The 12,662-nt window shown below is 55.5% G+C and overlaps 1 protein-coding gene and 1 pseudogene across 2 annotated transcripts in view; one reads left to right on the top strand and one right to left on the bottom strand.

Annotated features, from left to right (window-relative positions):
* Positions 1-228: 228 nt before the first annotated feature.
* The window catches only part of ITPR3 (inositol 1,4,5-trisphosphate receptor type 3), a 66,259-nt gene continuing 53,825 nt past the window's right edge, over positions 229-12,662 (top strand). Inside the window, exon 1 of one of the 2 annotated variants that reach the window (XM_037519532.2) lies at positions 229-585. In XM_037519532.2, coding sequence (XP_037375429.1) covers positions 497-585 — 89 coding nt within the window. In that variant the 5' untranslated portion in view covers positions 229-496. The remainder of the gene's footprint in view (positions 586-12,662) is intronic. The other variant, XM_037519533.1, reaches the window with a different exon arrangement.
* On the bottom strand, positions 9,967-11,024 carry LOC119253075 (cytochrome c oxidase subunit NDUFA4-like; annotated as a pseudogene).

A 12,662-nucleotide genomic window follows, 5' to 3' on the forward strand; every position in this document is an offset into this window, starting at 1 on the left:
CGGCGCGGGGCAGGCGGCGGGTTGCGCGTCCGGGAGCCCGGCCTGGGACGCGCCAGGGGCGCAGCGCGCGGGAGGCGGGCGGGCGCACATGGGTGCCGGCGGGCGGGCTGCGGCGGGGCGCCGCGCGGCGTGGGGCGGGGGAGACCGGGGTGTGGTTTCTCCGCCTCTCGGGCGGGATTTGCATGTGTGTGTGTCGGCCCCAGACTTCCTGCTCCCTCTGCGCTGCAGGTACGCGCGGGCCGGGCCGGGCGGGCGGGCGGCGGGCGCGCGGAGACGCGGGCACCTCCTCACCCGGACGCCACCGCCGGCTCCCGGGCCACGCCGCGTCGCCTTCCGCTCCGTTGGCCGCTAGCCCGCCCCGGCCGCGCAGGGAGCCCCGCTCCGAGGTGGGGGCGCGCCCCGTCCCGCCCGGAGAGTCATCTCTTTCCTCCGCACCGACCCTGGCCTTGCGCCCCCGGGCGCCACCACCATCCCGGGTCCCCTGAGGGCCGCAGCCATGAACGAGATGTCCAGCTTTCTCCACATCGGAGACATCGTCTCTCTGTACGCCGAGGGCTCCGTCAATGGCTTCATCAGCACTTTAGGGTGAGTGAGTCGAGTTCGTGGGGTCCGCGAGCGAAAGGGGGGCATGGTGGGCTTGGTGCCAGTTGCTTGCCTCCTCCCGCGGCCCCCGACAGCGGACCTGGGTGCCCCTAGTTTCAGGGAGCGAGGGCACGGTTTGCCTCCTTTCGGAGAAAGGAAGTGAAATGTTTGCCCAGGTAGGAGTCAGGCATCCTGTCGGAGTTGGCCGGAGGCGCTCCCCTCCGCCAAGCCCCCACTCTCGCGCCTTCGCCCATCTTCAGAGGAGGGAGAGGCCGAGACTTCCTCTGCAGGTGGTCCAGGGCGGGGGCAGGTGGGTGCCCGTGGCCAGAGTGGGGGGAAAGGCATCCGGGCCTGGACGGACGGGTTCAGGAGGTGGGGCGGGGCTGTGGGCGGGGGTGGGCAGGCTCGGTCTGGAGCCAGGAATCCTCCGGCTGCCAACCTGTGCTACCTTCGCGGGTCGCAGCAGAGCTTTCTCCGGCCCTAACCCGCTCCCCCCACCCCCATCCAGTAGGAGTGTCTTTTCAGCTCTTCCTTTCCTAGTGGCCCTGGTCCTAGCCTGGCTGTCCCCTCTCTCCCCGCCTCTCCCTTTCAATTTCCTGCGCAGCTCGTCTGGCGCCCCTGGGTCCCTGGTCCCAGGATCTGTGGAACACTTTACAAACATTAATTAATTCTAGCCGCCACCCCCCAGGGTCTGGGCTGCATAAGTAGGAAATCAATTCAAGTCCTGGGAGAGGAGCAGGCCTGAAGCTGGCATAGGCAGGACAGGAACTAAGGAAAGAGCATGGGGTTATCTCCAGAGGAGCAGTTGGGTAAGTGGCTGGGGGTGGGGACTGAGTGGCTTCACCGCCTCTCCAGCCAGGGCAGGGCCTGCTATCTCTGTCCCATTTTCGGTCTGGGGACCTGTGTTGTCTCACCCTTCCTATTATCACACCCAGCTGCCCTCTGGGGATAAACCCTCCCTCCTTTGCTGACCCTCCTCATCTACAACCATTAGCTACAAGGTGCCTCCTCTTGGGGGACTTTGGAGGACAGCCCTGGCACCGTCAACCCAGGGCTGACTCTGGACCTGGCCTGGCTCACCTGAGCCTGGCAGGTGGGAGTCACCTGCTTCCTTGGTTTCTCCCAGTGTTGCTGGGGTTTAGCTTTGGTCATTTTGGAAAGTGAATCCAACAGGGTTGTGGGGGTTGGATGGCTGGCTGGGCCAGCAGGAGATTCTGGCTGGGAATTTCAGCAAAATCTTCCCTCCGTATCTCAGCACTCCCAGGCCTCTCATTCCCCCACCCCTGCAGAAGTGGAACCCCTAGCTTCTGTCTTCCCCCCATTACATCTGACTTTTCTTGCTCAGTTCTCCAGAGGATATGAGGGTAGCCACATCTGGGCCAGCATCTGGCAGCCCTCTCCCAAAGAGTAATGCCCAGGGCCCTAGCTGTTTCCTGATCGTGGCTGCTGCTTGGGGCCAGGGCCTGCACAGGGCAAGCACACAGTAAACACTAAAGACAAAGCTGAGGGAAGGGGGAGAGAGCGTGAGGCCTCTGGTTGACCTGGGAGCAAACAGATGGTGGAAGCCCCCCTCATAGTGTCCAAGCAGCACTGGCATCTTTTGGAAAATGACCCTTTTCTCTATGACTTAGTGCCTGGCTGAGAACTGAACACAGTGGTTTTTTAAGCCTGTGAGCTCTGTCAGCATGGGGGAGGCGTCTAATTCTACTCTCCACCCAGGCCTCACCCCAGACAAGGGATTCCCTCTGTTGCTTCCTGACATCCCTCCCTCTGTCTTGGCACTTCCTGTCCCAGGAAGCGGCTTCCTTCAGTCCACTTTGATGCTGGGGCAGGACCTGTTGACTTCTGAGAACCTTCTACTCCAGGGTGCCTATTCCCTTGCAAACACCTCCAGCAGTTCCCGACTTCCTCCAGCAGTTCCCAACTTACCTCTGATAGACATCCACACACTCAGCCTGCCATTCTCACGGCAGCCCCTTTATACGTACATGTGCATTAACGGCCCCTCCTTCACGGCCTTCGACACTCCAGGTTCCTGAAACCTCCCCCTCACTCTACTTTTGCTCTTGTGTTGCCCCCACCCTCCAGCCAGTCTCCACGTGGGTAAATCTGACTCACCCTCTAGGACCTGGTATAAAGTGCACTGTTTTGAGAGATCTAACTTATCACCCCCACCCCCAAAACCTGGCAAAATTAACCCCTTTTTCCCCAGGCTTCAAATTGCTTTGTACAAACTCTTCTCTGGTGTTAATTGTGTTGTTTTACAATTAGTTGGAGGTTTCTCTGTAGGACCGTCTAATGCTGGGCTGCTGCCAGGATTAATTAATTAATTACACCATTCAGCCACTCAGCATGTCCACAGGCACTGTCTTGGGCACTAGGGATTCAGTGGCAAATAAGGCAGCTGTGCTAGAATCAATGACAATGATCACTAAGCACCTTAAGTCTTTGCTACCCAGAAGATAGTCCTCAGCAGCACCTATTGATAGAAGCGTGTTAGAAATACAGAACCTCAGGGCCTCCCCGGTGGCATAGCCGGTTGAGTGCAGTGCTGTGAAGTTGTCCGCAGCCTTTGCAGTGCAGGTTCGATTCCCGGCCAGCCAGGGAGCTACCCACATGGTGTGGTAGACCTCTCCTGTCTCGCCTGCTGCTCCCCTCAGCAGTGTTTTCGGTCTGTCTGCCTGTTCTGCTCCCGGCTCGATCTCTGGTGAATTCTCTCACCCCCCACACCTCTGGCCTGTACCCCAGTTCTTGTATAAATAAATAAATCTTAAAAAGAAATATAGAACCCAGGCCCCACCCCTCCTCTTGGATCAGTATTGGGTTTGGTCTCCTACAGTGCTTTGCCCTGAGATGCTTCGAGATGAGAGATGCTTTACTCTGAGTGGTTCTCTCTGCTCCATCTTTCTGTCTCCATCCTCAACCTTGGTCTCCTGTCTTCACCCGGGCTGTTGGTGCCCGTGTTTGTGAACCCGGGAGGCTGATTTGGTGTCCTACAGGTGCCCACTAAGGGCTGAATGGAATGAATTTGTTGAAGACAGGGGCAGTGGGAGGTGGGAAGGAGGGCATTGGTGGGGGAGTCAGATTCTGGCCTAGCTCTGCAGGGCAAAGTGGAGGAGACCAATTAGAGCCGCCTGGATAATTAGAGCTCCTGGTGAAGATTGTACATTAACTCTGGGTTGGGAGGACGGGAGAGGTCTGGGGAGTGGATGCTGGAGCAGGTCAAGACCTCAGCTAGAAGGAAAGCAGGCCCACGCCTGTTCTTGGCAGGAGAACTAGCCAGGGCCACTGCCTTGCCCCTTACCCCAGGTGGGAGGCAGGAGAGGCCAGGGCTGGAGTGACTGAGCAGGGCCAGCAAAGGGCAGAGGATTTAATGTGGCTTCAGTCGGGTGCTAAGTGTGCAGGGTGCGCCCCTCCTGTGTAGTCCCTGGAAGATCTCCTTTGAGTGACCAGATGGGTGTCCCCCCCCAACCCAGGAAGTGAGCTGGGGAGTGCAGGTGAACTGGGTCTTGAGGTTGAGCTTTGAACATTTGTCAGAGTGCCTCTGCCCACTTACAGCTTGGGCACTTACAGCTTGTGCTTAGAGCACAATTTTGTGGGCTTTCAGGTCCTCTGGACCATATCACCCAGAGCTGGGTCATCACATGGAATAAGGTCAGAAGACCTCACCCCTAACTTGGGGTTCCCTGTCCACCTTTCAGTCTGACCCATCACTCAGGAGGGTGGGCACAGGAGGTCAGGACCCGGAAGATGTAGAGGTAAATGTGGAGGAAGGCCCAGATCCCAAGGACAAGGACCCTTGGCCTTTTTTGCTTTGTCACTAAATCTCAGGGTGATTTGGCACAGCCCTGCCTTCTCAGAGTATGTTTCTGTCACACTCTGTTACACTCCTAAGGTGCTCTGTTTGCACCTGAGAATCCCCTGGGGTGATTAAAAAAATTCCAGCTCCTGTGTCCCATGTCAGAGAAACCAGATCAAAACTTGTAGGGCTGGGGTCTGAGGGTTGGATTATTTAAAATCTCCCCAAGTGACATTTTAATTTTTTTTTAAAGATTTATTTATTTAAGCATACAAGAACTGGGGTAGAGGCTGAAGGTGCGGGGTGTGAGAGGATTCACCAGAGACAGAGTGGGGAGTAGAACAGGTGGATCTACTGAAAGACACTGCTGAGGGGAGCAGCGGGTAAGTCAGGAGAGGTCTGCTGCGCCATGTGGGTAGCTCCCTGGCCAGGGATCGAACTCGTGCTGCAGTGTCTGCGGACAGCTTCATAGGTGGCATCTTAATCCCTTGTGCCACCAGCGAGGCCCTCCCCAAGTGATTTTAACATGAACCTGGTGCTGGGATCCCCAACCTGAGGACTCCCCAGGCCACCAGGCTGTAATGATGCCTACCTGTTGGGTCTGATTGTCTCCGTGGCCCAGAGATCCCATCTCAGTCTGCATCGGACTTCATTAAGTCATTCAGCAATCGTTTGTTAAGCATCTACTCTGTGCCAGACACTGTTCTAGTCATGAGGGGATCAGTAGTAGCCAAGACAGAGTTCTAGCCTGTTCTAGTCTATCCCATGGGGAGCTGGGATTGAATGTCTTTAAGAACCCTTTGAGCCTTAAGCCCCTGAGATGCATGTAAGTAATTCCAGGAGGGGGCACTGCCCCTCCCATGCAGACCGCATTCCCTGGGCTGATTTCAGACCTGCCCTTGGCTTTCATTTAATTATGATTTCATTGGAATGAGATGTCGGACTTACCCGTCTCCTATACCCCAAGGCAGGGTCTTGGCCTCAGCATGGCCAATCCATGTAACTCAGTTTTTAAAAATACATACTTCTTCTGATTAAAAGATACTATATGCTCGGGGGAGAAAACCTGAAAATCTCAAAAAATTATCTGAAATACCACTGCAACTATGTTAACATTTTGTATATGGACCTTCTAGTCTTTGAATACACAAATATTTACCAAATGACATCACACAGCACGTATGGCCTGGCATCCTGTCTTTGTGGGGATACATTCGGCTGTGTTTCCCCATGTCAACACACCATTGTTATGGCTGCCTAGTAGCCCACGGTAGGATGTACTTTATTTAAGTGACGCTAATATTAGGCATGCAGGTGGTTTCTAAGTTTCTGCCATTATAAGCCATCTGCACTGAGCCTCCCGGGCTGTGCGTGCCTGAACACTTGTCCATTTATCCTCGCGGGAGAAATTCCCTTCAGTGGAATTCCCAGATCAAAGGGAAAGTGCATCTTTTACCTCCCGAGTGTTCTCTGGCCCTGCTGTTTTCTCTGGTGGTGGAGGCACTGGGACAGGGGCCCACTTTGTGTCACTGTGTGAAGTGCTGTCCCAGGGGGTGTGGGGAATAAGATCAGTGTCCACTGTTGAGGTAGAGAGGGGACTTCGGGAGGGTTCCTACAAGACAGAACAGCCCCCAGGCTTCTGTGCTGCATCCAACTTCTCTGCCTTAAAGAATCCTGCTGTAGCCACTTGCTCACACTCTGCCCTGCCCTACATTCCTGACCCCACATCCCCTCCCGACTTGGCCTAGTGGGACTGTGGGGTGGGTGGGGCGGTGGCTTGGGTTGGGGGTGGGGTGATGTGCTAGATTTTAGGGTGGGGCCACAGCAGCTTTCTGCTTTCAGCTTCGGGGGAGGTTCCTGGATTTCCATTAACCCTGAGAATGTGTCTGGAGGCCCTGCAGTCCATCCCCCACCCCACCTGCTCTCCATGCTTCACCGGTGGGGAACTGGGGTGCTCCTCCCTGGAAGGGGGCAGTGAAAGAGGAAGGAGACCTGAGCAAGGGGAGGAGAGCAGAGTCCAGATCTGGAGTTTGCTCTGAGGCTCCTGAGCTTGTTGCGCTGGCTTTTCAGGCAACGTACTGGCATTTGTACCTGCAGTCACAATTCCTGCAGGGATGACCCCTGGCTTTGTGAGGCTGAAGGACTCGTCTGGGGTCACAGAATAGGGATCTCAGGAGAGGAGGCTTAGGGCCTTTCCCGCCAGGGGCGGTGGGGGCAGGAACGGGCTGGGCATTGGCCACACAGCGGTGTGGGCTGGGGATGGCTCTGGGCCCAAACACAGTACTAAGGGGTTTCCATCAGGGACGCACTCGGGGCGCTGGGAGTGGGGAGTGAAATGATCACAGCGGTGTGTAAAGGTAGGTGTATTTTTGGTGGCAGGTGGGCAGAGACAACAAACAGAATCTGAGCCCAGGGGCCGCTGCAGGTGCTCCAGGCAGACACCTGTGAGCATTTGGCTCGCAAATCCATCTCCATCCCTCACTCAGTATTGCCCAGCCTCAAGCCTGCAGAGAACTGTCCTCTCCAGGGTCTGAGTCTAGAAAGGGGTGACGGGGTGCTCCAGGAGAATTAAGTCTGTCATCAGAGATGCTGGTGGTGGTGGCAGTAGGTGGTTCTGGCCTTTCCCTAAGTTGTCTCTCTGACTCCTCACCAGCAGCCTGAGGATAAATACAACTCAGGAAAAGGGGGAGCAGCCATTTAGAGCATCCACCACCTAGACTTAATAATTGCCCACATTCTGCCCTATTTGCTGTATTTTTTGCTGAAGTATTTTATAAAGTACGTGCATTGCATGTATGTGATTAACATACTTTCAAATACTTTGCTTTTCATCTCTAAGAAGTAGGACATGTCCCTGTGCAAGCACAGCACTGTTATCACACCAACTAACACTCTCCTAATAGCATCCAGTGCCAGTCCAGTCAGTGCGCCCCGGTGCCCTCAGTCTGCCCGTGACTGTCGATTTCTTTAGATAAGGATCTAAACTGGCATCCGCCACTTAAATCTCCTTTAATCTAAAACAGTGTCCCTGCCCTTACCCTTTTCCCCCTACCCTGATCCTGACAAGACAGGGTTGGTTCTGATGTAGACTGTCTCACTTTCTGGAGTCATCAGGGCCACTTTTGCTGCTGTTTCCCAGAGAGCTCTGCGGGGGTCTGGAATCAGGCAGCCTGGCCTCAGGGCCCGCCCTTCTGAGCCTCCTCCAGCCTCAGTTACATCCAGCAGGACAGGCCAAGAGCCCAGCTCTCAGTTCTGGAGAGCAGGAGAGTCTGGGCTTGTACAGTCAGTGTGTGAGGTGAGGCCGGTGGCCACTGGTGCCCACCCCCCGGCCCTGACACCCACCCCACCCCCTTCTCAGCACTCTTTCTATTTCTCCTGTACCTTGTCCCTCCTTGGGCCCAACAGAGACATGTTCCCTGTCTTCAGAAGCACTGTTGAGACCCCAGGACATGCCAGAACCCATCTAATCCTGACAGCCAGAATCTCAGGCCTGTGGGCAGGGCCAGCTCTCTGAAGCTTGCACACTAGCCAGGGATCTTCATTTCTACTGGGGCACGTTTGGTCATTTTTGCTGCCTCCATTTCTTGAGGAAGAGGCTCTGGGGGTTTTTGAGTGTGTGGCTTTCTGCCCTTTCTAGACTGGAAGCTGTCTGACAGGATGAACCATGCCGGTTTTAAATTGTCTATACCCTCTGGTTCCTTGGGTGACACAAGGTAAATCCTTGTTAAAAAAAGATAGGTAGAGGCTCAGTAAGTAGCTGCCTTTGCAGGGATGAAGAAGTGAATTTCTTTTCTCTGATGAGACAGTGAATCTTTCCTAACATTCCTCCCCACCCCACCTAGTGGGAATGACTTGGGTATCTGGAGGAGACTTCAGACCCCCATCCAATCATGAGGGTGACAGTGTTGGGTGTGGCCTTCCTTGGGTCTCGCCTAGATCTGTGGGGTGGTGACCAGTGCCCTGGGCTGGGAGTCAGAAGACCCGAGGTCTGCAACTGACTGTTCCTTACCTAGTTGTATGACCTGAGTGGGTCAGTTTCCTCCTCCTTGCCTCAGTTTCCAAGCTAGATGGGAAGGGGCTGTCCAGGGTCCCTCAGGTATTTTCCTAGTCTTTGGTTCTTCCTCCTGTGGTTTCTGTGATGGAGGCCAAGTTGGTAGGTCCAGTTTTGATTCCAGCTCACCTGTCCCACTTCTAGCTCCTTTTTCCTTCTCCTTATCTAATCTTTCTAGACAGCACTGACCCACCCCACTCCCTTTTCCACGGCTCCCACCTGGGTCTCAAAGTCCAACCTGGGCAGAATGGGGCCACCCAGATTCCTGGACAGTTCTGCTTTCCTCTCTTCCCTCAAACCAAGGAGTTGGGGTACAGTCCCCATGGGCACCACAGGGACAGCTCCCCAATCCTTTTAGAACATAGTTGTCAACCAGCACTGCCTCCTCCTAGACTTGACCCCCCCTTCACCCAGCCCCCCATCCACATGCCACTCTGTTGATGCCCTGTTGTCCCTGTGTGGTATGGACTCAATCTGGACTTGTGGCTCCCCTGGATGGAAGACGCATGATAGAGACTGTTCTCAGTGTCACTCCTCAGAGTCACTGGACTGGCCCTGGAGAGGTGGGGTATGCTCAGTATAGAACTAGACTATTGTCTTCAGGGCCCTCAGAATGCGAGGCATGAGTTTCCTGAGGGTGGGGCCACACCCAGGACATAAGCTTTTGTGTAGTGGATGCCTGGGTTGGATGTGTTGTATATGTGCCATCGGCTGACCAGCTATGCGTCCCCTTACCCTGTGGACCTCACGCTGCACTGTGGTAGGATTGGAGTGAGGTACTGGACATGAAAATGTTTTATAAACTAAAACGTGTTCAGCACATTGGAGGCTTAGTTTTTCTAATGGGATTCTGGCCCGGGGTGCCAGGGTCTTGGATGATGGGCGATGGCTGTGGTGGGAATGGGCAGGGCACTCTGCAGCAACCTAAGTCGCTGGCCTTGAAGATGGCAGGACTCAGATGGAAGCGGGATCAGGGGGTTGGCGAAGGGTAGGGACAAGGCTCTTTCCCGACCTTGGGCAGGGATTGGGGCCCAATGGAGGGCTGGGGGCGGTGCGGGGGTGGGGGGGGTGTGTGGCGGGGGAAGGAATGGCCCCTTCTCCCTGGAGAGCTGACTCTGGCTTCGGGCACCTGTGACCAGACTAGTTTAATAAACACAGATGCCCCCCGCCATGAGGGGCTGTGAGGGTTGCTACGGCCTGGGACGTGGGTGCCATAGAGGGGGACGGGTCCACGGGGTCCACCCTCAAGTGGCACGGGGCGGAGGAGGGAGTGAGGCGCGGGCCGCTCTGCATCCGCCCCGCCCCCTCTCGCCTGCCCCCGCCCCCCCACCGCCGCCCCCGGGGCGCGCCTGGCGGAGGCCCAGCCTCTGGGCAACTTGCAGTCGGAAGCTGGCCGGGGCGAGGCGGTGCTCGTCCTCCGTGGGCGGTGCAGCCGGGGCGACCGGCGAGTTTCGCTCTGCGGCCGGGGGTGGCGAGCCTTGGGCTGCTCTCGCGGCGGGGGCGGGGGCGGGCCTGGGCGGCCGCCAAGAGCGCGCTACGGCCTCCGCGCGTGGGCTGGTCTCGTGGGGCTGGGGGCGTGGCAGGGGCGGGGCGGAGGCGGAGCCGGGGCGGCCCAGGGCGCACTGCGGCCAATGCGCGTGGGCTGGTCTCGCGGGGCCGGGGGCGTGGCGGGGCCGGGGCGAGGTGGTCGGCGACCTACGGCAATCCACCTAGCCAGGTCCGCCCAGTAAGGAAGACCGGGCCTCGCCCTCTGAGGCGCCCCCTCCATCAAAACTTACCTGTCTGTTGTCCCGGCTGCTCGCGGTCCTCCCCCTGTCCTCAGGTCTCCCTGCAGCCCATCTGATAAGGGCTTTCTGCTTATCTGTGAAGGGCTTGCTAGGACACCCCACCCACCTCCTGCCCCCTCCCACTTGATAGCGCCTTTTTGGGATCCTCTGTCCTAATGAGCGCATACGTGGAGATGCAAAGGAGACGCTAGGGGACTTTCCGGGTCACTCGAAAAATCCTGCCTATCGCCCCTTCTTTGTCTACAGGCGAAGACTCCCCTGAAAGCACCAGATGGGACGTGGATGAGACCCTAAAGGTGCCACGTCTTAGGGTTTTGGGGGCGGGGCGCTGAGTGTAGTCCAGAGTTCCCTGGAGATTGTTTTTTTTACGTTTCAGATACCTATTAATGAGTGCAAACCACAACACAATACACCAACATGATTTCGTACATTAGGGGGAAGTTATTTCCTGGTTAAGAGGAAGATTGTGTGTGTGGCTTCTGGAACACCTTCATTTTTAGCAGCGTTAGTGTCACTTTTCATTTACAAACCTGGCCCTTCTTTCTTCAGCTTGTTGTAATCTACATTCATTGGGTAGAACTTATATTGCTCATTGGGAGTCAGTTTGTTCCAGGGTTCTGGGTTATTCCTTCTGTCCTAACTGACATCTGGATTGAAAAATGCCAGGCACATGACATACAACTCTGCTCCAGTACTTCTGGCTCCAGTAAAAACAAAGAGGGGGATTAAGCTTGGCTGCTTCTTGGCCTGAAGCAGGATCTGGTAGAGCATGGAGAGCAGAGGAGACCAAATCTGCAAGGCCTGGGACTAAGATGTCTCTGTCCGGATCATGCTGATTCTGTTAGTCCAAGACCCCGCTTGGCGGATGGAGGGTGTGGAATGTTGGAGCCAGGAGGGACCTCTGGGAGCCCATCTGCTGACCTGGTTTTCCTGATACCTTCAGGGAATCCCTACTTTTTCTGCCTCCCATAGGGCTAGCTTTTCTGTTCTGGCTCCTCCTACAGCCGATTCCTGTCATCTCTGGGCTACAGGTCTAGAGGTTTTCTTCCCTAACCTTGTTTGGCATTCTCCATGTTCCCTCGTTTTCTCTAAGTGCTTTCCGCTTCAGCTCCCAATGTGTGCCCTGCTTCGTAGACCATTGGGCACTGGGAGGGCCTGACTTGGAGACATCAGGGCTTCAGAAGCTATGCCAGAGTGGGCAGGACGGAGGGACGTCCCCATAATAACCTGGGCCAGGGGGATTAGGAAAAGCACGCCAGGCATTTTAATTTACATGTCTTTTTCCTGCATGTGTGACCCACGAAAGGAGTTCCCGGGGATGTGTGGAAGGGTCCCCTGTGAGAGGATGGGTTTTTCCGTAGGCAACGCGTCTCTGAGGAGGGGTTTTCCAGTAGGCTGGTGCACTGACTAAGATGGGGGTGGAAAGGGGCACCCCAGCCTTTCCTCAGCCACCCTGACTTCTGTGTTGCTGTATGGCTGTCCAGCACCCCTATCAGTGCCGGGTCCCAGGCCCTGGCCTCTCCTGTGTCCCCCACCCAAATTTATCCGTCCTGTATCTCTTCCCCTCAGGACTTTGCTAAGAGACAACCAGCTAATCTGATTCACTTTCTTACAGGAAGTCTATGAATTATTCAAGGCTCTGCATGGCTCCTGCCTCTTCTTTCACACCTTCTCTGATTGCCCAAGCTCTCACCTCTCCCTTTGTTGAATTGGGACAAAACCCACAGCTGGTGCCACCAATTGGCACCAATGCATATTCTGCATATCATTAACTCTTCTGAGTGTGTAACTTATCTTCCTGACCTCCCTGAGGCAGGGGCCTTATCTTTCTCGCTTCTCATGTACTTCCCTCAGCAGCTAGTAAAATGAATTAATTCACCCAATATGTATTTCGTATGTGTCTGCTCTGCACCAATTAGTGGTCTGGAAGCCAAGGAGATAGCAGGGAGGCAAACAGACCTGTCCTTGTCCTCATGGATCTTCCATCTCCAGGTGGGGGATGGTATATGAATAAGTGAAATAAATGGCAGGTCAGGTGGTAGGGAGTGCTGTGGAAAACATTGAGGCAGGGGAATATGGGAAAAAGTAGTTCACAATTTTAAAAAGAATGAGGAGATGGTATCCAAGGGAATGGGTCATTTTAACTTAGATCTGAAGGAGGCAAGGGGGGTAGCCAGGAGGGTGTCTGGGGCAGAAGTTTTCATGCATTGGGCAGGGCCAGTGCCAAATTGCCTGGAAGGTTCGAAAAGCCCGGAGGGGGACTGTGGGCTGCAGCAGAATGGGTAGGTGACAGGGGAGGAGATGAGGTCAGAATGGTGAGGGGGCAGATCATGTGGGGTCTTTCAAGAACTTGACTTTTACTTTGAGGTGGCGGTTCTGGGGGACTCTGAGCTAAGGATTACCCTGATTGGCTTACCTTTTATTGAAATCTCTCTGCTGTGCG

The sequence above is a fragment of the Talpa occidentalis genome, unplaced genomic scaffold (genome assembly GCF_014898055.3).
Source record: "Talpa occidentalis isolate TD23 unplaced genomic scaffold, MPIMG_talOcc4v2.1 talOcc4.2, whole genome shotgun sequence".
Lineage (NCBI taxonomy): Eukaryota > Metazoa > Chordata > Mammalia > Eulipotyphla > Talpidae > Talpa > Talpa occidentalis.